Source organism: Henckelia pumila, chromosome 4 (genome assembly GCF_033568475.1).
Source record: "Henckelia pumila isolate YLH828 chromosome 4, ASM3356847v2, whole genome shotgun sequence".
Taxonomy (NCBI): Eukaryota; Viridiplantae; Streptophyta; class Magnoliopsida; order Lamiales; family Gesneriaceae; genus Henckelia; species Henckelia pumila.
Genome location: NC_133123.1, coordinates 54,022,315 through 54,045,697, shown reverse-complemented (window position 1 = coordinate 54,045,697; position 23,383 = coordinate 54,022,315). Strand labels below are relative to the sequence as shown.

At 37.5% G+C, this 23,383-nt stretch overlaps 1 protein-coding gene across 1 annotated transcript; it reads right to left on the bottom strand.

The window, feature by feature from the left end:
- Positions 1–7,897: 7,897 nt before the first annotated feature.
- Positions 7,898–9,196, bottom strand: LOC140894364 (uncharacterized). The gene is made up of 4 exons (XM_073302870.1): positions 9,088–9,196; positions 8,867–8,973; positions 8,508–8,761; positions 7,898–8,429 (listed from the first exon to the last, which is right to left on the bottom strand). Exons 1-4 carry the CDS (start codon positions 9,163–9,165, stop codon positions 8,032–8,034), a joined length of 837 nt encoding a protein of 278 aa, XP_073158971.1. The 5' UTR covers positions 9,166–9,196; the 3' UTR covers positions 7,898–8,031.
- Positions 9,197–23,383: the final 14,187 nt, after the last annotated feature.

The window sequence follows — 23,383 nt, the reverse complement described above, 5'->3', positions numbered from 1 at the left end:
GATTCAATTGACGGTAGTCGATACAGAGCCGCATAGAACCATCCTTCTTCCGAACGAATAGAACAGGAGCACCCCAAGGCGATACACTAGGTCTGATGTATCCCTTGGCAATCAAATCCTCAAGCTGCTCCTTCAACTCTCTCAATTCAACAAGTGCCATACGATAAGGAGCTTTTGAAATAGGTTGAGTACCTGGCACTAAGTCAATGCTGAATTCAACCTCTCGAATGGGTGGCAATCCAGGAACATCTTCCGGAAACACATCAGCAAAATCTCTAACCACTGGTAAGTCAACCAAAGCTGGGCTAGATTTCAGTACATCAACCGCATAAACCAGAAATCCTTCTGCACCTCTCTGTAACAAACGAGTCATAGATAACACTGAAATCAAAGGAATTCTAGATCGAGAACCCTTACCAAAGAATTTCCACTCGTCTGCCATTTCAGGTCTGAACCTGACAACCTTCAGAAAACAATCAACTGTCGCCCTGTACTTGGTCAAAGCATCTATACCGACAATACAATCAAAATCTGACAACCCAAGCACAATACAGTCGAATTCTAACAAATTCCCCTCGAAACAAAATTCACAGTTCCTGACTAGTCGTACAGAAACAATTCCTCCACCCAAAGGTGAAGTAACAGCTACTACTGTAGGCAACAATTCAGTTGGCAAAGCATGCAATAACACATATTTCTCAGAGATAAAGGAATGGGAAGCACCTGTATCTATCAAGACATGAGCAGAATGACCGAAAATCGAACAGTTACCTGCTATGACATCGTCAGGTGCTGCCTGAGCCTGATCCTCTGTCAATGCAAAGACTCGTGCTTGCTGTCTCGGAGGCTGATTTGCACTAGAGCTACCTCCTTGTCTGTTCTGCTGTTGCTGGGGTTGGAAAGAGTGCACTGCAGACGACTGCCTCTCCGGCTGAGCTGCAGGTCTAGACGAACTCCCACTCTGAGCTCTATCTCTATTACGTTGAGGGCACACTTTAGAGAAGTGTCCCGGTTGCTGACATGTGTTACAATTGCCGAAGACTCCCACACAATGATCCGGTGAGTGTCTTCCTCCACACTTGCTGCAGTACAAGGATGATGACCCAGAACTCGGTCCTGAACCGAATTGCTTCGAACCACTGGAACTGGACGAACTGTTCCCCTGTCTCTTGAACTGTTTACCTCTTGCCTTGTACTGATCCTTTCTGTTTCCCCCACTGTTTCCACCTTCATACCTCTGCTGCTGGTTCTGATGTTGAGGTGGCTGATTCTGGTACTGAGATGGTTGGTTCTGATACTGCCTCTGCTGCTGAGGTGCCCCCTGATTACCTCTTTGCCTCCACAAGCCTGCTTCTGCTCCCTTTGCGTAATTCATGGCATCCGCAAAGTTGCTAGGCCTGTTGGTGTTAACCAACGTGAAGACATCGCGGTTCAACCCGTTGATGAACTGATCTGCCTTAGCTTCTTCATCTCCGGCAATTAGCGGTGCAAAACGCAACAGACTATCGAACTTAGCCACGTACTCTTCAATGTTCAGATTCCCTTGTCTCAGATTTGCAAACTCTGCTCCCTTATCCTTACGATACGAGATAGGGAAAAACCGCTTATAAAACTCAGATTTAAAAAGAGTCCAAGTAACCTCTGTACCTCTACTCTCAAATGCTTTCTTTGTCATGATCCACCAGCTCTTAGCACCACCACGCAGCTGATGAATTACTAACCTGATTCGGCGGTCATCTGTGTAGTCAATGGAATCAAACAACTGATCCATATCATCCAACCAACTCTCACAGTCAACTGGATTTTCTGAACCCATCAACAATGGCGGATTGAACGACTGAAACCTCTTCAGCAAGGTTTCCATAGGAGTCGCTGAAGCATCCAACTGATCAACCTCAGTGCTAGCTTGCTCAGTCGCAGGGTTAACTGGTGGTGTGTTTCTGTTTATCACTCGACGAGGACCCATCTGATAATCAAAGGTTAGGACACGAGATATCTCAATCGCTACCATCAGTGCCCTTACAACCGCTTGGAATACCGAATACCAGTCGAGAACAGAAACAGTTATATCTCAAGTAGATCATGCTTTATTAATTTAAATCACACAACCATGTAATTCAAATAATGCTCAAACAATAAAGCATGCTCGCATGGAATTAAGTACACAATTAAATAATTCAAACACATGCGAGGAGTCATTACACACAGACTCGATCTACCCCGCTCACTCTAGTTCGACCAAGAATCTTAACGCTCTGATACCACTTAATGTGAGACCTCGATTCTAAACCACTAATCTCGGATTAAACAACAATTAAGCGAACAAGAATCCAAGAGTAAAACAAGTCAAAGTTTTTTTTTTTTTTTTTTTTTTAAAAAAGAACGCCGCGCGCCCGCGCGAGGAACCAAGCTCGCGTGCGCGCGGCCAAACGATCCCGAGGCCCAACGGAGGCCTCGCGCGCGCGCGAGGAACGCCTCGCCCGCGCGCGGAAGGCCTGGGCAGAAAAAATGCTCAGGCTGCGGGAAAAAAAAAAGGATTTCGCGCTTGGTCCGACATGCCTTCAAATACAAATGCAATAACAGGGTATAGGGAAACATGCCATAACAAGTCATGCTTTCAGAAGGCCTAAAAACAACCAGAAGTCTAAATCGATACAACAACAACATACTTCGATTTCAGATTACAATCCGAATACAGACTAATTCGAATAACAAAACATATCAAGTTCGAGTTCTAACATGCTTCAATCTTAAACTAGATAAACATGCTAATTCGACTTCTAAACCGAGTCTCACTTCTACTACTTGCCCTCGAAGCTAACCATGCCTCTTCTGACTTGTTCCTGCCCCACCTGTTGCCAAGTACACATACAAAACAAAGCAACAGCCGGATAACCGGTGAGAATGATAATCCCAGTAAAAGCAACATATCAAGTAATGAATATACAATATGCTATCAAACCACATATTCAAGTCGAAGTTAATGATATGCATGTCTTTAAAACCAGGATATCGATTCTGATAAACACGGGAGTATTGCTCTGCTTTTGGGATCCCGAGGATGAGATCACGTAACGACTCACCGACTCTCCCAATCGAGGTGGTGCCACGTATCCCACTCCTCTAGACTTTGAGCAACCATAATGAGTATGCTAGCACTAGGCGAAATACTACAACCTAGGCCACTCAATCATAGTTCCCAAACGTCTAACAAAAGGGCGGTTCTGCCCGCTGAAATCAAAGTAGGCTCAAGATGAATGCATAACAGAAACATAAACATAAGCCACATAACAAAAACTCAATCAATCGACAATTACAAGTTCCACGTGCTAGAACAAGTATCAATGCAATATGTGATTTAAAAAGGGAAACTCGAGAACCAACAGTCCCGAGTATGCTATCCCGCTACGATGACTGCTTTTACCTTTCAATGCAGTAGTTCCAACTCCAGGAAAGCTACAACAAAAGATTGTATCAACAACTATACAATCTAAACAACAACTACGGATCAAGGTAAATCTCATTACCGATCTTCGTCCAACTCTGAAACGATCAATCAGCTGCTAACTCAGGGCTTGACAACTCCAAACGAATCTGTTCAGATACAAGAGATTGATCAACAACAAAGACCAACTTACAAGCCAAGTTCAACAACTCAAAAACGGTTCGAAACCCTCAAAACTCAAACCGACGGCATAACGGCTATAAACTGAACAAACCGGCAACGCAGACAGCAGTTCAATACTGATATCAACTCAATTCAATGCTAAAACCACAACAACAAGACAAACCCAACAAATCTCAAAACCCACATTTTCGAATAATACTTCCAAAAATCATAACAATTCCGAACGTCGCTCTAATTCAAAACCGACAGATAATAAACGATCAGAACTCTGTAGAGAACAACATACTCGAATCTAGAACGATTCTAACAACATCCAAAAACTAGAATGTATCCGATCGTAGAAGAACTTACAATATAACAGAGCTCTCACTGCAGTGATCGATAATCTGCCTTCAGAATTAATTTCTAACGGACGGATCGACCGGAAACCGAGATTGGAAGAGCTTGGAAACGTTTTCCCCAAGCTTCAATGGAGTTCACGGTTGAGAGGAAGAGGAGGAGCTCCTTTGAGAGTCAAAATAAGTGTAGATAATATATAAAATTCCATATTTGCATTTTAGTCCCTGAAATTTCCAAAATTTGCAAAAAGGACCCTGATCAAAATCAAACCGGCTCGAGAACTCTGTAATCTTCGATTAACTCAAATAAACTCATTTAAGATAAAAACGGGGCGTTACAGGCTGTCTCACCACCCGTCAAAGGCTTCGGGCTAACTTTCTTAAACCTACGCATGCTGACTCGCCTGCGCTCCTCGGGCTGTCCCCTTCGTCTACGATCATCTGGATCGCCCCAACGACCGCCGTCTACGCTACCGTTACTCTCGTCGTAATTTGCCATCTGTTACATAAGAACAGATAATTACTTAATCCGCTTTACGATATTCCCAGTGCAATGCATCGCTCTGATACCAAAAATGTAGTGACCCAACCCGGATCCACTAACTAATCAGAGTTATAGTAAAAGCGCACGCAATAAAAGCTTAAAGCATAAAGTGCGGATAATTAAAATACAACAAATCCAATCGGCAGAATACAACCGACGTTATCACAATTGTATAAATACTGTTATACAACCAAATCGAAGGTTCAGGGTAAATAAATCCCTACCCTCTACAACCTCGCACTGCCCAAGCTCAATCCTGCTGAGAGCCGCCTGGACCGTCCAGCCTCAAACCTGCCCCGCCACAAGGTACGCAATACCCAACCACAGGGGCATGAGCTAGAACGCTCAATACGAAGCAATGATATAAATACAAATATGCGCACATAGATGATTTGAAACTCAAGTGAAAACACTTGCTCATGGCACCGAGAATATACAGTACCGGCTAGAGAGCTACTCCGCGGGGTACTCGTATATTCCATATCAGGGCTGAGCCAACCCCATCCTGACCCGAATGCAAAACAGGATACAAGCCCCATATGGAAACTGTCATACCTGACTCGAGTCCAAAATGAAATCATCGTTCCCTATGGAGACTGTCAATGACTCACATCTCTCCGGATGTAGTCACACGTAAAATCATGTATGTGCTAAGGCGGTAAAACATGCTAAAACATGATAAAACATATAGCACATACTCATGCAACTTATAAGCAATTATATCATGTCGGCTATCTCGGTCAATACTTACGTACCTCTTACACTGCTGGTCAAACCTAGCTCTGCTGGTCTAGACTCCAAGCCTACTAGTCCAGTCTACTAGCTACTACAATGAAAATATCCATGCATCAACAATTAAGCTCTAAAAGCCTTAAGTAAGCTATTGTATACTCCTAAATATTTTTAGGAAGCCAAATTATACCTTCGTCCGTCATCAGCCCGCTGGTGTAGAATCGCCTCAAAACTTAGGCACACCTCCGCTACGACGCCGGGATCGCTAGGCAACTTCCGGATTCCCAATAGGATGCCTAGAACTCCGTAGATTTAAGTAAGAAGGTTCGAAAACCAGAGGAAAGGAGGGGAAATCGGTGCACAGAATGAGGGCTCGGACCCCTTATTTATAGACGGCGTTCGGAACCTCCGATCCCTGTTCGGAATGTCCGATCACGATCGGAACCTCCGATCGCACCTTCGGAGTGTCCGATCGCTCAATATTACGTCAGCCATGACGTCACCTTGCTGACGTAAGCAATGACGTGCGCCCTGGTCCAGATCGGAGCTTCCGATCTTGCCGACGGAGCTTTCGATCTCGATCGGAGCCTCCGATCTTGGCACGGAGCTTCCGATCCACTTCGGATCGTCCGAACTCTTCTTCGGACCATCCGATCCTGCTGAACCAATTTCAACTAATTTGAATGCTCTGAATATATTTCTGAAGTCCGTTATCCCAACAGGAACTTACTTAATCATGTTTTAATTAATTTAGACATGATCACGTGATTAATTACTCATTAATCACTAATTTAGAAATGCGGGTTACTACAGGAGTAGTAGAAATCGGTTCAAGATGTTAACAGTAGCCAAATTCGAAAATCAAGAACCAAGAAAGCTCTCCAAGTTAAGTAGTCTTCCTTCTAACGGGAGAAACAGATAAATTTCTTTCCAGCGTGGTTTTTTGATTGATCGATGTATCTACGTCTTAGAACTCAATTTCCCACAGACGGCGCCAATGATGCAATTATCATAAAATAGATACCCGGGGGTGGGTAAACTCCCGGGTGAAAGAAATAGGTGAGTTCCTTATCAGCTTGGAGATGAAGCCTGCATACTTGAAAAACAAGGATACTCGTAAGTGGGGCGCCGGAGGGGTTCTCCGGCATCGTCACTATGATGCTTAAGTTAGATTAAGATATATGGAGTGGGCTTATGAATTTTAGAGAAATTGAGTGTGAATGTGAAGATGTATCTGAACGTAAGAGAACATGAAAAACATACCATAGCCAGGCTAAGGAACCTGGTATTTATAGGGAACTCTTGAGGAAGAGTAATTATTGAATGGAATGGGTCTCCTGACAGCATTAAAGATGATAAGATATTTTCCGCAATTTCTGGACAGTGCCCATTCCTACTCATTATTATTCTCTGTCACTTCCAGATGGTGCCCATGTTGTGGGACCCGTGTTATGATTTGGCTTGGAAAGGGTCCTCTAGCCTGGATGACGGGGTGCTCGAGGCCAGGGTGCTGGACGCCAGGGTGCTGGAGGCCAGGGTACTGGGATGCCAGGGTGCTGGGAGGCCAGGGTGCTGGACGCCAGGGTACTGGGACGCCAAGGTGCTGGGACGCCAGGGTGCTGGGAGGCCGGGTGCTGGGACGCATGGGTGCTAGATTCCAGGGTGCTCCGGGTGGCAAGGGTGCTGGACGCCAGGGTGCTCCGGGTGGCAAGGGTTCTCTGGCAGGCAAGGGAAGGGAGGACACCTCTTGGCAAGGCAAGGGACCTCTTGGCAAGGGAAGACTCCTCCTGATAAGGGAAGGGAGGACATCACTTGGCAAGGTAAGAGACCTCTTCCATACTTCGTTTGGGTTCTACTTCCTCCTTGTCTTGCTTCTACCCACCAATCTAGAAACCACTCCGCATCCGGGCTCTCGACAATCACTCGGGTTTGGTGATAACCCGGGATATTTCACCGGGGTATCAGATACCCTTCTTTGTACATTAATCACATATATAATTTTCTTACAACTCACAAACTAACGAATAATGCTGACAACTTTCCAGTAAGCACTTTACCCCACTAGACTCTCCACTGTGCACATAATTAATTACATTATAAACAAGAAAACAAAATAACAAACTAAGTCTCCAACTTCCAATAGCCAAGCCTTTTATTTGGTATGAATGCTGACACGTATTTAGCATGACACATAGACTTGTGTTAGCATATGATGTCCGATTCATCAAGCCAAGCCATACACTGTTGAAATTAAATGATTGACACTTTAAAATTGATTTGATATGACATTGTTCAAACATTTGCTACTACAAATAATTAATTACTTCATAAAGTTCCTTTAATTACTTTAAGAAGTTCAAAACATAAACAATTAGAATTCTTTAGATTATCCTCATGCAATAAGAGAAACATTACACTTGCAATAAAAGAGACGAGCTCAATATCCTATCTTGCAATAAACAACAAACAAAAACTCGATTGGAAAAAAGAGTTAGTTATGCATAATATATATATATATATATATATATATTTATATATAGAATTGATATCCTGCACACCCTTACCCTGCACACATGTGGGCGCCTGCCAACGTGGCGCGCCCACAACCACACAAATTTTTTTTTTTTTTTCAATAAACGACTGACCAATCATGGACCGCCATGTAGGCGGTGCCTAGGGGTGTAGGATATCAAAATTATATATATATATATACTCACACTTGGCCTATTAATATCCTATAATTCTCATCCTATCTCGATCAGAATACAGAATCTTGAAAATCTCCAATATTAGCTGAACCAAATGGATTGAGTGTGTAGTAATTCTCCATAGCTCGAAATGGCACCATTTCCATCTGCATTCTGCATAACTTGATCATTATCATTCATTTTGTAATTCATTTCTGTGTCCATCCAATTGCTGTTATTGAAATTTGCCTCTAACAAACCATGAGAAGAATGCAACAACGGTTCCACTTGATAATTTTGAGGATCCCCCAGTAAATAGTTATCGGTATTAACCAAGTACTCCCTTGTGTTTGAGTGATGATTTTGAGAAGTAAAAGTCTCGTCGCCTTCTGCAAGTAAATTCATATCTGATTGCCCTTGAATGCTACCATTTACCACATAAGTTTCTGGCCCTTGATTCCAAGTTGTTGGATTTTGACAGTAAGGCGGATAAGTAGTATCTGTTAACCAAACATTTGATGTGTTAGAGAAAAGTTGGGATATCAGAGCTTTAGAAAAGTTACTCATATGATCGATACCTGATGGTGTTGAATTTTGATTTGATGTGATATAAACTTGTTTTGTTGTTGCGGGATAGTTTCTATGGGGGTGACATTGAGATTCATATCCATCGCAGTTCAAAGAGAAACCCGAGTTCTCGTGTGCATGAGGTGGGCCGAAGAGGAGACTTGTTGAACTTGGGAATGGCTTCAGACAGAGTGATGGATTGTACTGCAAAAGATTCTCGTAATGTTTGTCAAGAATTCCGGGAGGGAATATTAGCAAATGCCTCCTGCAGAGGAATGAACATTATTACTGGAGTACTCTGATTATTCACATTAATTTGTTTATGAGACTAAATATATATAATGAAGAAATATTAATGGTGCATTAATACCTGTAATTTGAAGCTTGACCTCCTGTGAAATCAGACATCTGGTGCCAAAGTGTATGTTTTTTGGGCTGGGGGCTGGTTTCTTGATAAAACGAAGGTGGATTACTCAACTACACACACAATACAACAGTAATCACATATATATAAGTCAAAATGTTCATTTAAATTAAATAAATATATGTCTTATATTCAGTTTATGCAAAAATGAAAGAGTAGAATTTGACCTCAATCTCCAAAATCCCATAACTATTATCTGGCAGAGAGGCTCTGATGGCTGTAATCTGAGACCATTCCATTTCCATCTTACTCTTCAATGCTCCTTCCAAAATCTCCCAAACAAGTTTACGTTTGGCGTAGTAAATTTTGGCTGTCAAGTCTCCTGCACGCCTGCTAAGCTTCTGCAATATTTCAAGTATTTTGGGATACCAAAATCCCATCAATTCATAAATCAGACGTTAATTTCATAAAATAGTACTGCATGGAATATTCATTAATTAATGTTACCTTACCTTCCAAGATCCAATTGTTATTACAGCTGCCTGAAAATTTGAAGCCTTGCGGTATCCGGAATCGTTGGTAATTTGATCTGTTTTAGGCTTGTTCCGACTATTTTCATGCTCTTCTTGCTTCTTGATCCCATACATCTCATGCAGTAAATCCAGAAAAGATTTTGATTTATTTAGTTTCAACCCCAGAGGACTCAACTCTCTACTACTCTCACACCATTCTTTCTGCATTAACAGAAACAAATTAACTTGCAGTTAATTGGAGTCCTGAAACTCGATTATTCAACCTTAGATGACAAAAAAACGTAACAGAAAATAAAAAAAGGTTTTCAAACTTTGATCTTTAAAGCATAAAAAATCATCAAATATGAAACTTTGTTTGGTGCCATAGAATATCAGCCATGCACAAAGGCCAAAAATCCCACGTAATTTATAAAGAGATCTCCATTCCAAAGAATTTTCAAGATTCATTCAAAAATTAAATTCCTTCAAAATGTGCATATTAAATAAAATTAATTAGAACCTGAGGACTCATAAACTCAGATGAATAATGATTGGTCTGAAAATTTGCGCCACACCATTCTTCTTTGTTATTTCCAAACATAATTCCCTGGCTGATCTTTATGAAAAACCACTGCTTTTTTTTTTTTTTTATCAAACTGAATTAAATTGGTTCAGCTTAAACTTAAAGCCTTTTTTTAACTGTTACGAAGCTCCTGAGTGTTATTGTATTTATAGGCGAGGTTTACATGGATGAGGTTGGCGGAGTGCTTCTGTAATAAAGTGGGAAAAAATTAAATTATTGAAAGTTGAGAGAAAGCATTAGTATTATTATATTACATTTTTCACATAGAAAATATGTACACATGCAATCAATCATGTAGCTAGTGGCTGTTCCAATAAACAACTTTATTCTACGTGTACGTACTTTTTAATTTGATTCGTTTTCCCAACTATCAATTTGCTCAAAAATCCCCAAATGCAAATATGTTTTGCTTTGGTGTCCTTAGTCATAAAATGTGGTACAAAACAATACAATATGTGGTACAAAATCATACAAGATGTGGTACAAATTAACAAAAAATGTGGTACAAAAAAGTGGCTAGGGAGTGCAGAATAAAACATGTTTGAATTAGAAATTTTTGAGCAATTTGCATTTTTTTTATTATGATGAATTTTAATTTATTAATCACGCAACTTGTTTATGTAATTCATTTTTATTCATGTAACTCGTATGTTTCTTTTTCATTTTTTGTCCATGTTTTACCAATGGATAGATAGGCTCTGATAAAAAAAATGCCAAAATAAGAAAAAAAAAAAAAGTTACAAGATTTAAAATGAAAATTCACAATAACATAACTGAAAATGAAAAAAAAAAAAATGTAAGTTACATGATTAAAAATGCTAATTTATTGTTCACAAAACCAAAAATAGAAAAAAAAAAACTAAGACCAAAAATATAATATTTTTCCATATATGTGTATACGTATATAGTTTTCAAATTTCGATTTTTTTTTATGTTTTGTAAGCCGGCTGGTCGACATATATTATATTTAATCCAATTGGTCATAAATTTCAAGAAATAATATTTTAAGTAAATATATCCACTCTTAATTAATCATCATTTATATGAAGATCATTTCAACTATAATTTAAAAATACTAATCAAATAAGTTCATGGTTTAATGTTAATAATAATAATCATCATCAACATCATCATAATAATAATAATAATAATAATAATAATAATAATAATAATAATAATAATACACACATTACCAAATATATTTTGCAAACAAAAAAACATTTTTCTTTTAAATTTTAGACAGCGAGATATAAATGTATTTAATCAATGATATCTTATTTTTAGGGCATTGAGTAGATATTTGAGGCTCATTAACTTTTCAGTAAACCTCACAAGTATTGATAAATATTCATCTTTAAATTCACCTTTGAATTTGTATTAGTGTAACATGAAATTTTCCTCGAATTAAATTAATACATGCTCAAAGCAAGTGATTTATTGTTACTATTCCATTACTGTTCTCATTAATTTTGATTGCCCACTTATAACTAATCATAAATAGAAGATCAAACTTTAAACTTGAAACGGATCTTCGAATCATTATGGATTCAGTGATTTAACAATGGATTAGCATACCATTGTTACCAACAAGTGTATCATTTATATGACCACCATCAATCCTAGTGATTATAGTAAATACAGAAGCAAGTGTTTGCTACCGGCCATATAAAAAATAATATTTTACGGTAGTGTGTACTTTGGGAAAATTATCAAATTAGTTCTGTAAATTAACGTCAAGTCTTCTATTTTCTCATCTAACTTGTCAAAGTTGATTTTTAGTGTGTTTGGCTGAGCTTATAAGCTCTCCAAAACAGCTTATAACTTATAAACTGTTTTGGAGCTTATAAACTTCACAAATCTATTTCGTAAAGAATTTTAAAAACAGCTTATAAACTATCAAAATAAGTTGTTTGACAGCTTATAAGCTGTTTTTAAACAAGTAAGGGGATCGGAGGGTATTTTTTTCAAAAATATATTATTTTAATAATTTTCTTCTCCAAAATATCCCTCTATATTTTCATTAATTACAATCTTATCCTCCACATAATTTACAAACCTAACAAATCTCTCTCTACGTCGCGACTTCCTTTCCTAACAAAGTTTTTGTTCTAACTTTTTCTATATTTTTTTCATAGGATTTTTTTTAAAAAAAAGTGTCGGACGTATTATTGATTAGTATTTAACTATAATTTTTATTTGTAATATTAATGATACATTTTTTTAATTAAATTTTTTAGTTTTTATAAATTTAAATATAAAATAGATTTAATTATATATATGTTGGGTTGTGAAACACAAGCAATCTTGATTTTGATGATAACAAAACTTATTATTGTGTTTCTAACATATTTCATCAAGTGTTGGAGTTGTAGATCAAAGATGGAAGTTTTTGAGTTGGAACTCAAAGTTCAGCAAGCTGGAGCAGTTGAGTAAATTGATCTTATCTCATAGCTCGGTGATCCCAATGACTTGAAGCCTAAACGGTTGGAAAGCTTACTCAAATATCTACAAGTAATATTTCAGACCAGATCAATTAATTCGGACGTTATCAAGGTGAAAAGTTGGTCGTAACATCGAGCTGGATGCAAATTAGATCGAAGTTACAGCAACCAGATCAAACAGACCAGCTCTGGTATGTTGGCCATAACCTACAGCTCGCTTATCCAAACGGGATGATTCAGTATGTGTTACGAAGCTAAGAGAATGATCTAAAAATCATCTTCAACCAGCTCAATCTGAATCGGAGTGTAAGAAGCTGATAAAGCACGATGAAGTTTTAGTTCTGCACAAAAATTCTGCAGAACAGAATTTCTGGAGCAACTGAGTATTTCGAGTATATCTTTCACATAAGAACATGAAATCAAGCGATTATTGATTCCATGGAAAGTTAAGACAAAGGCCTACAACTTTCATGTTCATCATATTGCCCAAAAATCAGTGAATCAAGAGTTATAATCAAATGAATAGATCTGATCAAACATGGCTAAACCAGATCAAGTGAACAAGATTAGATCGAAGTTTCTCTAACCAGATCAATTGAACCAGACCAGATCAAAGTTCAACCAGATCAAAGCTGGACCAGACCAGATCAAAGCTTGACCAGACCAGATGAGTTTGACCAGATCGAATCGGTCAAACCATTCCAATGAACAGTAAAATCAGCTCAACTTCAGAAAAATTCCAGCAACTCAAATATGACCGTTGCATCTTCAGAAAGTGTCCAGAAACATTCCAAACGGTCATTTTCTTGAATCTAATGTTCAAATCATTCTTGAAGCTTATAAATACAACACTTTGAAGATCAAACACAAGCTTTTGATGGGGATTAAAATCATGGGTACATTATAGAAGAAAAAGAAGCTAGAATGAGAGCAAGCCCAATGTGTGAGGAAGAAGAAGAAGATATGAGCTTTCAACGTTAAATCCTCTACACAAACCCACTTTATAGAACGCTCTTCCATGTTCAATATCTTTGTATATGAGTTGAAGAGAGCTCACTCACACACATACGAGAGACATGCTTTGCAAGATTAGTTGAGTGAGAGTCTTAGCACAAAGACATTAAACATTGTGTTTGTAGTCTTGGTATAAGAGACGTTAAACAATATGCGGATTGTGAGGTTGAGACCTACTATCGAGAGTGGCTTGGAGTTCTTGTTTAGGCATTGAATAAGTCCTAAATTGGATTAGATTTGTAAAAATGAGTTTGTATAAATCAAAGTCTTCTACTGGATCCTTCCGATGTGGAAGAAGGGGCGACGTAGGAGATTGAGCTCCGAACATCCATAAACAAATTCGTGTCTATTTGTTTATCGCATTTACTTTATTATTGTCACTGTTTTAAGATGCATTGTTGAAGCATTTTATGTGTTCTTCATACACCAAAATATTGCATACAAAGTGTTTGATAAAATGCTTCAACCAAATTGTTTTTATTATTTCAACTTGCATTCTTACAAATTATTTTCACAATGTTTATTCGGTTTCTACGAAGGATTATTTCGAGTGTATTCCGCTTTGTTTGAAAACCAAACTCGATATAATTCATCGGTGCTCGGTTTATTTTTTGAACATTTCAAGAACGAGCTATTGTAGCTCTAAAATATTTTAAGTGTGTATTCACCCCCCTCTACACACATATTTCGATCCTAACAATATATATAAGTTTAACATTTATTTATAAAGTGTAAAATTAATTCGTTTGTTTATACATACATATATATATATATAACTATTCCATTACATTAACAATATTATAAATTTTTTTGGTAATTTTGTTAATAAAAAGATCTTAAAATACCAAACACATCAACATCTTTAAGTTGTTTAAAATAAGTTTATTCAAACACTTTAACAACTTATTTTTAATATAAGACCTAACAGCTTATAAGCTCTTAAAACTAAGTTCTAGAAGCTTATAAGCTGTTTTTAATAAGTTTAGTCATACACCATCTTAGTCTCTTATAATTTTGTTTTCTGTTGGTTTTTACTCCTATTTAACCAGAATGTAACGTTGAGAAATGCTTACTTGATACCAAAAAACACTGTGTGTTATCAAAAAATTGCTATTAGTCCAGCACTAGGTTAGCACTCTGGACGTGGTATGTCACAGAACATGCACTAGTAGAAAAGTCGCAAAAGACTTCGGTTATTAACTGAAGTCGTAGGTAGATAATTACCGAATTAGTGTCACGTAAAGTAATAGGGTACTATTTTACTTCGCGTTATAACTGATGTCTTAGCCCTGAAATTATCGAAGTCTTTAGCCGGTTCATGAAGCCAAAACCGGTTCAAGATTGAGCTGATACCGAAGTAAAAACATATATTTTATTTCGTCAATTTCATTAATTGACAAAGTAAAAGCATATCTTTTACTTTGGAAATTTCATAAATTCCCGAAGTAGAAGATATGTTTTTACTTCACCGATTAATGAAATTGAAGTAAAGGAATATCTTTTACTTCGTCGATTAATGAAATTGCCGAAGTAAAAGATATGCTTATACTTTGGCAATAACACTAAGTAACGTAGTAAAAGAAAGTCGTTTACTTCGTTAATTTCATAAATTTGCGTAGTAAAAGATATTCTTGTACTTCATCAATGACACTAATTGACGAAGTAGAAGACATTTTTTGAATTCGGCAATGTCACTAATCCACGAAGTAAAAAAATGAATTCTATGTCGTCGACTAGTAAAATTGCCGAAGTAATAAAAAAACATATTTTTCACTACATTAAAATTTAGATACAAAAATACCTCAATATAAATATATTTTTTAAACATAAAATAGACTAATAAGATTCATAAATTATCTATCCCAAAATGACGAACATACATAAATCTACAAGTATATACCCCAAAATAACCCGAAAATATACATGTATCCACAAGTATTTCCACAAAACTAGTGTATTCACATAGACAAAACAAAGTATTATCCCAACGTACACGACACATTTAGGCACCTACATAGGAGTAGACAAATTCACTCCATTTACTTCTAACTTCATCAAATTGATCTTGACTGTAATATTGGTTCTTGATGGATCCTGCAAACTGAAATGTAAAAAAAGATAGCTCATTGTCAATAGGAATGTAATCATTTTCATGAAACAAGTAAACATCTATTGTTTCTTGGTGAGGTCACTTGAATGTAAAAACATCTATGAGACTGCAGGTTTGATACAATCAAACAAAGAATTGGACAAGAAATATTGCAGAGTATGTTCTATAAAAATACATAAAACCAACTCTACTATTAAACAATGCACAAGTCAAGCACAAGAAAGCACTCTTTGAAAAAGGTGTGCCCAATGCAGGTTCTTGAGATCTGTCATAACATATAGCTTGAGCATGAACAAATTTCAGCAATAGTTTGTGATTGACATGCTGAGATGTTGTCTGGACTACTTCGACTCATGACCGGGAGACGCGAAGCAAAAGCTCCACCATAACTCATACACTTACCGTTCTCTTGGGCGCATATTCATGTTCTACCCTCTCTCAAAAGCCATCATGCAATGAAACAATCTATTCTTGAATCTAATGTTAACAATTAACTAAAGTATTCTCCATCAGTTGTAATCTTTGAACAATTCAACTGAACCAGTTCTATCTTCTTCAATAAAATATTTGAACAAATCAATGTGCATTGATTCAAAATCTTTGACTCCAATGAGGTAATAATATCCAGTAAAATATATATGATGCGTACTAATGGGCATTCCAAGAGCTGAAATTAAGATAAATTTTCTAGGGAGCAAATGATTACCGTTTGGGCATTGGGCATTGGGCATTCCCAAGAGCTTAAATCCAGTGGGGCTGTCCTTTGCGGTCTAAATCCAAGCTGCCTTCTGACGTTTTACCCTAAAATGATGGGTTAGACATAAACTCATGCCCTGCACCAAGCTTGGACTTGCAAGTTTGAAAATTGCCATAAAGCAGTTCTCAACAGATGCAAAACGAATACAGAAAGTTTCCTCCTTTAACTATCCATCGGAAAAATCAGTAGCATTCCATACACATGACTTTTCATTCTCTTGATGTTCTTGCACTGACAATGAAGGATGTCTGTAATTACAAAGGTAAAGAAAAAATTTAGGCATATGCACCAACTTATTAATCAGATATCACACTTTTTTAACAAAAAAAGACGGGAACAATAGCATACATTGTAGATTTTGACCAAGCTGTGCAGAATCATCTTTCACAATCTTCAATCTTGAAACCTTGCTGGACACACATTTCAAACCCAAGAATCATCTATCAATGAGCGAGGTGATAACTTTACAAAGGTTTACCATGCGTAAAGCAACAATTGTCAAAACTGTGTGGTGCACATATGTTAGTTAATTATGAAATCAAAAAAGCAAACACATATAAAATGCATAGATCAAGAGTTGACACTTACAAAAGTTTAATAGTAATGCTCTGGACTTACTTGTAAGCAACCTCTTTCATGTTATCATTCCAAGAACTGAATAAGAAATTATATACATTTGCATAAAATAAATCAAAGTAATAAAATTTCAATAAGAAATTAAACGGACCATGAAAACCAGAATATGGACGAGCTTGCTGAGGAGTCTGAAGATGCAACCTTGTTTTCACTAGCCAAATTGAATTAGTGCAGAAACAGAACTAAAAAAACCACAAGATAGTGCTAGAATGACTTTATATGACCATTCTAAAATTCCTTTGATGCATGTATATGAAACTAATGTTGGAAAAACGTGTTCAGATCAATTAAAAATTGATACCCGGTGCAACGGAAGTTTAAAAATTTTATTTTTATATATGGAACGATTCCATATCATGGGTATCAAAACTTTACGATTAAATTATGCAAGTAAAAATAAAATCACAATTAAATTTTTACCTTTTCAAGCAACGGCTTGATTATGGACACCAACAGAATTTAATCTGCTCTTCTTGTATATCCCGGGAACCGATGGCTTCACGATCAATCTCCGGAATAAGGTCCACGAACAGAAAACAGAAACCCTCTGATTGATTGCACTAGAAATCAATCAGATGTTCATCGATGAGAATAAACAGATTTGATCTGTCAATTCAGAATGTAATTTTTCGAAAAATCACAAACTGAATTTTCTCAAAAAGGGACAGAGGATTTCGAAAATCCCCTTGAAATAATATGAGTGATTTTCAAAAATTGCTAGAATTAATTCTTGTGATTTTCGAATACTACTCATCTATTTATAGATAATTTCTAGACTAGATTAAGTTATGATTGTATTAGGACTCTAACTCCTTAGGGCCCACAATCCATAATTTAAGCCCAACAAGCCAAGCCCGTTATTATAGAAATTAATATAAAATTCATCATGACTCCGATTGATAAACTGATTTCACCAATGTGCACAGAAACCAATTCTGCACCTTTTAAAGTCAAGATAATTTTTCTGAATCCAAATTCAGTGATTTCCAAAAATGTCCATCCCTATGTCATTTTAGGAGATTCCACTCCCTTTTAGTTAAGAAGTCCAACTTCTCTTTCATTAAATTTAACTCTTTAAATTTAGCTATCTCAACGGGGTTTAGTAATCCATTACTTGTGTGACCCTCAATGGTTCAGGGATACAGCTAGCCGTAGGCTCACAACTCCTTGTGACTCGGAACAACAATTTTCGACTTGCCCAACGAATCATGGTAAGAGCGTCTAGCAACATCACCCCATGATTCCCTAGGTATCACTGATAGTGCCTGCAAGAACCAGTAGATTTTGGTTAGCGTACAGTACGGTCCCTTCATCCATATATCCCGATCGAATCAACAACCATTGGTGCATCGAGAATCGTTCGAGATTCGATAACTATGCATTACATCTTGGAGATCAAATAGTGACATCGCATGTGTTATTAGGAAAACCGTGTAACCTAAAACACATCATGTACTCTGGCCAGAGATTCGTCACACTAATATCTCCTCAGATCGCATAGGATATCCACACTCGCAAGTATGTGGTGAATCCTTGAAAACAAAGCATCGACTCCTATATGTGCCGTAACTCTACCCAATCCCGACACCTGATGACCCCAATAGAGTCGGTAAACGAGTCAAAGTACAGTACAAGCATATAGAGTCTCAATGATGTTTCAAGTAGTAAGGACTAATGGTGTACAACCAAAACCGCGGACTTTATCCACTCGATAAGTGATAACCACTTGGAAAGTCCGAATAGGGTAGTTCGATCATTCATCATATGAATATCCATTTGCATGCTTTGAACATCTCCATGTCCATTACCAATGAAACGTGGTACTTGGCATCACAAATGCTAGTCTCAATCTCGAGCGATCCTTATCCTTATTAGCGAACGGCTCAATTGACTAGGAACTGTTTAGAATATACAGTGACTATAAGATGTGTTTCATAATAGTGATCTCTCTTTATTCACTATCTCATCTTACTTACACTATAGTATATTCAAGGTCTTTATCAAAACAACAATAGTATATCACAATATAACAATATGAAGAAAGATGAAGAAAATGCCATTAATTAATGTAAATTATATTAAACAAAGATTGTTTATACATAGAGTCATAAAAGCCCTTAGCCACAAGTTGGCTAACCGGGCACCCACTCTTTCAATCTCCCACTTGCCCTAAAGACAACAAGTCATACTACGTAATCCCATTGCTTCGCGATGTTTGTCAAACAATGGTCCTGGCAAGGGCTTAGTAAGTGGATCAGCGATATTGTCTGTAGAGGCCACTCTCTCGACAGTGATGTCTCCTCTTTCCACAATCTCCCGGATGATGTGGTATTTCCTCAGTACGTATTTGGATCTTTGATGAGACCTTGGTTCCTTTGCCTGAGAAATGGCACCAGTGTTGTCGCAGTACACCGGAACTGGACCAACAGCTTTAGGAATTACGCCCAGGATGATAGAAATAATATCCGATTGAATTCTTCGGATATCCTACAAAATAACATAAGGTGGATCGACTATCCAACTTATCTCCCACTGTCTGCTTCACGTAAGCAGGACATCCCCAAATCCTTAAGTACGAATACTTAGGAGCTTTGCCATTCCATAACTCGTATGGAGTTTTATCTACTGCTTTAGTGTGGACATTGTTCAACAACAATACTGTCGTTTCAAGCGCATAGCCCCAAAACGAAGGTGGGAGCTCAGTGAAGCTCATCATAGATCGAACCATGTCCAACAAAGTTCGATTACGACGCTCCGAGACACCATTCAGCTGAGGTGTCATAGGAGGAGTCCACTGAGAGAGAATCCCATTCTCTTTTAGATAGCTCAAAAACTCGGTACTTAAGTATTCTCCACCTCGATCCGATCGAAGTGCTTTAATACTTCTACCTAGTCTATTTTCTACTTCAGCCTTGAATTCTTTGAACTTTTCAAATGATTCAGACTTATATTTCATTAAATATAAATACCCATACCTAGATTAATCATCAGTAAAGGTAATGAAGTAGGTGTGACCATATTTAGTACCATTACTAAATGGGCCGCAAACATTCGTATGGATCAAATCCAACAGATTTTTACTACACTCAGGTTTCCCTTTGAAAAGAGATTTAGTCATTTTTCCTTTTGGGCAGGACTCACAAGTAGGTAGAGAGTTAATATCAGACATATCAAACATGCCCTCTCCCACTAGCTTGTTCATCCTCCTTGAAGAAATATGACATAGCCTAGCATGCCAAAGGTTTGCCGGGTTTTGACTATCGATTTTCCTTTTGTTTGTTGTTATCGGTTTATCAACATAATCAACTGGAACGTATTTTAATTTTAAGTTATATAGATCGTTTTTAAATTGTCCATTTCAAATCAAACATTCATTCTTGTAAATATTGCAAATCTCATTCGCAAAATTGCAAGAAAGATCTTCTCTATCAAGAATAGAAATAGAAATAATGTTTTAATGAAATCTTGGTACAAATAAAAACATCTCTCTCAAAATATAGCTTAAAATCGTTTTGCAAAATTAAAAGAATGTTTCCCATAGCTTTGGATTCAACTCTGGAACCATTCCTGAGCCTTAACTGGGTCTCACCCATCCTTAGCCTATTACTTCTTATCATCATCTGCAACTCATTGCAAATGTGAGATCTACATCTGGTATCCAATACCCAAGAAATATTATTAAGTGAAACGTTTATAAAATATATCCTCTGCAGTTCGTAACTACTCGATATATATTCTTTGCAGTTGCGCTTCCAGTAACCGGGTTTCTTGCAGTGATGGCAAACTTCTTTAGAACTGTCTAGTTTTGCATGTAACATTTGGCCTTGAGATCATGGTCCAACAAAGGTGTTTGTTTATTTTGTTAATTTATTTTATAATTGTGGTGGTTAGTGATTGGACCAAGATATATAATATTTGATCAATTGATTATTGAGATAATTAATTGATGGTGTATGATATGTGATATTGTGCATGAAGGATGATTAAAAGCCCAAGACCAATTTGCTAGGTGTATGCTAGGATATTTTGTGTTGAATGGTTGTAATAATTATCAAATTACAAAATGAGCTTGGTTTATGGCCCGTTCCCACCCCATGAGATGTATCCCTATTTGCCATGGATATTTTCATGTAAAATATTTGATAGCGGAAGTTCAAGATTGGAAGATGGTGGGCCATGATGAATTATGAAGATCCAAGACATGTAAATATTGGAAGCTTATGTAATTGTTGCATTTGCATCCCATGCATTCCCTAGGAATTGGACCTAGGCCCGTGTTTGGCTGACACGGGCCAAATAGTTTTTGGGGCGATTGATCATCCTTATTAATTAGTATGTGCGTTATTATTTTATAATAACAAAGTTGCATGAATCCGGCAAACATACGATCAAACATGGCGATCTTTAAAATTAATGATGAGACCTTTTTCAAAATTAAAAACCCTCATTTTGAATTAGATTCAAAATTTATATCAAGCCCGAAAAGGGGAATTATAAATGTGTTTATAATTTCCATGTCTTCCATCGACAATTGATGCATGACGAACGATACCCGTATTCAATACTCGGCTCATATTATTGGGGGGGTTTTGGATGCCGGAAAGCTGTGAAATCCATTGACATGGTGATGTGAACTACGTGGAACTCCCATGACTTCGGCTCATATTATTGGGGGAACTCATGGCGACCGTCCATTAAGGTTCGATATCGATGGGTAAGGCTTGACACGTAAAGATGAACGACGTCATTTTATTGGGTCCTAATCAAGCGTGAGACAAAAGTTTACGTAAGGGTTGCATGGAGATGCAATTGGAAACTACCTTTTAGAAATTATGATTGGCTGATATTATTCGGGATCGTAATTGGCTAATTGGACCTTATGTACCTACTGAGGAAAGGAGTTTCCCATTTTTACTAGAGGGTAGTAAAAATGTCAAAAACAGTGGGAGTAAATATTTATAAAGTTAAAGTCCACACTTTATATCTTATTGAATATTTTAAAATAGTCATTGACATTTATCTGTTATTATTTTTCAGTACAAGTTTTTACAATGTCATCAATTCGCAATCCGCTATCTACTATACTCGACAAACATTTACTGACCGGTCCAAATTACCTCGATTGGCTAAGAAATTTGAAAATCGTCTTGAACTCGGAGAGGATTGCATACACACTTGATGAGTCACCCTCTGATACGGCTCCGACTGATTGTAGCCCTGAGGAGCTACAGACTTACAAGGATTGGTGTGACCATGACTTGAAAGCCAAGTGTTATATGCAGGCTTCTATGAATGATGAGCTTCAGCGACGTTTTGAGAGTGCAAAGCATGCTGCTGACATTCACTTGCATCTCAAAGAACTCTTTGGTGAACAAACACGCCCACTTCGACATGCGATTGTCAAGGAGCTAATCACTTTGCGTATGCGAGATGGGGCTTCGGTCCATGAGCATGGCCTGAAGTTGATTGGGCTCGTGGAGAAACTCGTTAGCATGGATCTTGTGCTACCAACTGAGTTGACCACAAACATGTTGCTCTTGTCACTGCCTAGCTCATTTGATCCTTTTGTGGTGAATTTCAACATGAACAGGTTAGATCCAACCCTTGAGGAGTTGGTTAACATGCTTGTTATGTTTGAATCCACAATCAAGAAAGAGAAGCCGATTCTTTATGTGGGATCTTCATCTGGTTCAAAGAATAGACCACATGGGAAGGGAAAGAAGCGTTCCTTCCATGCTCCCAAAAAGAACGTGCCCTTGAAGAGGCAAGCTCCGAGTCCCGTTGTGGTAGCCACACCAGTTAAGGCTAACAAGACTAATGACGTCTGTCATCACTGTAAGAAACCTGGACATTGGAAACATAATTGCAAGGAATATCTTGACCAGAATGGTTCTGGAAAAGGTATGTTCTACATTGAAGTAAACATTTCACTTAACTCTTCTTCTTGGGTATTGGATACCGGCTGTGGCTCACATCTCTGTAATGATTTGCAGGTGATGGCAAGAAGTAGGAGACTCAGAGATGGTGAGACCTTCTTAAGGATGGGCAATGGGGCAAGAGTTGCAGCCAAAGCTATTGGAGATGTTTACTTATTGTTGGACAATGATTTTAAATTATGTTTGAGAGATGTTTTGTTTGTACCACATTTGGTGAAAAACATTGTTTCCATTTCTATGCTTGATAAAGATGGATATTCTTGTTTATTTGGCAAAGGTGTTTGCAATATTTACAAGAATGAATGTTTAATTGGTACAGGACAATTGGAAAATGATCTCTATAATTTAAAATTAAAAGATATTCCTATGTATAATGTCCAAAAGATATCAACAACATCCAAAAGAAAACAAGATACTCTAAATCCAGCACACTTATGGCATGCTCGATTAGGTCATATATCTTTTAAAAGGATGAACAAGCTAGTGGGAGAAGGCATGTTTGATATGTCTGATATTAATTCTCTTACTACTTGT

Coding starts and splice junctions, on each gene's coding strand:
- LOC140894364 (XM_073302870.1), bottom strand. CDS start 9,165: ATGGAAATGGAATGGTCTCAGATTACAGCCATCAGAGCCTCTCTGCCA. Junction 8,974..9,087: donor ATGGGATTTTGGAGATTGAG/GTCAAATTCTAC, acceptor TTGTGTGTGTAG/TTGAGTAATCCACCTTCGTT. Junction 8,430..8,507: donor TCAAAATTCAACACCATCAG/GTATCGATCATA, acceptor TTTGGTTAACAG/ATACTACTTATCCGCCTTAC.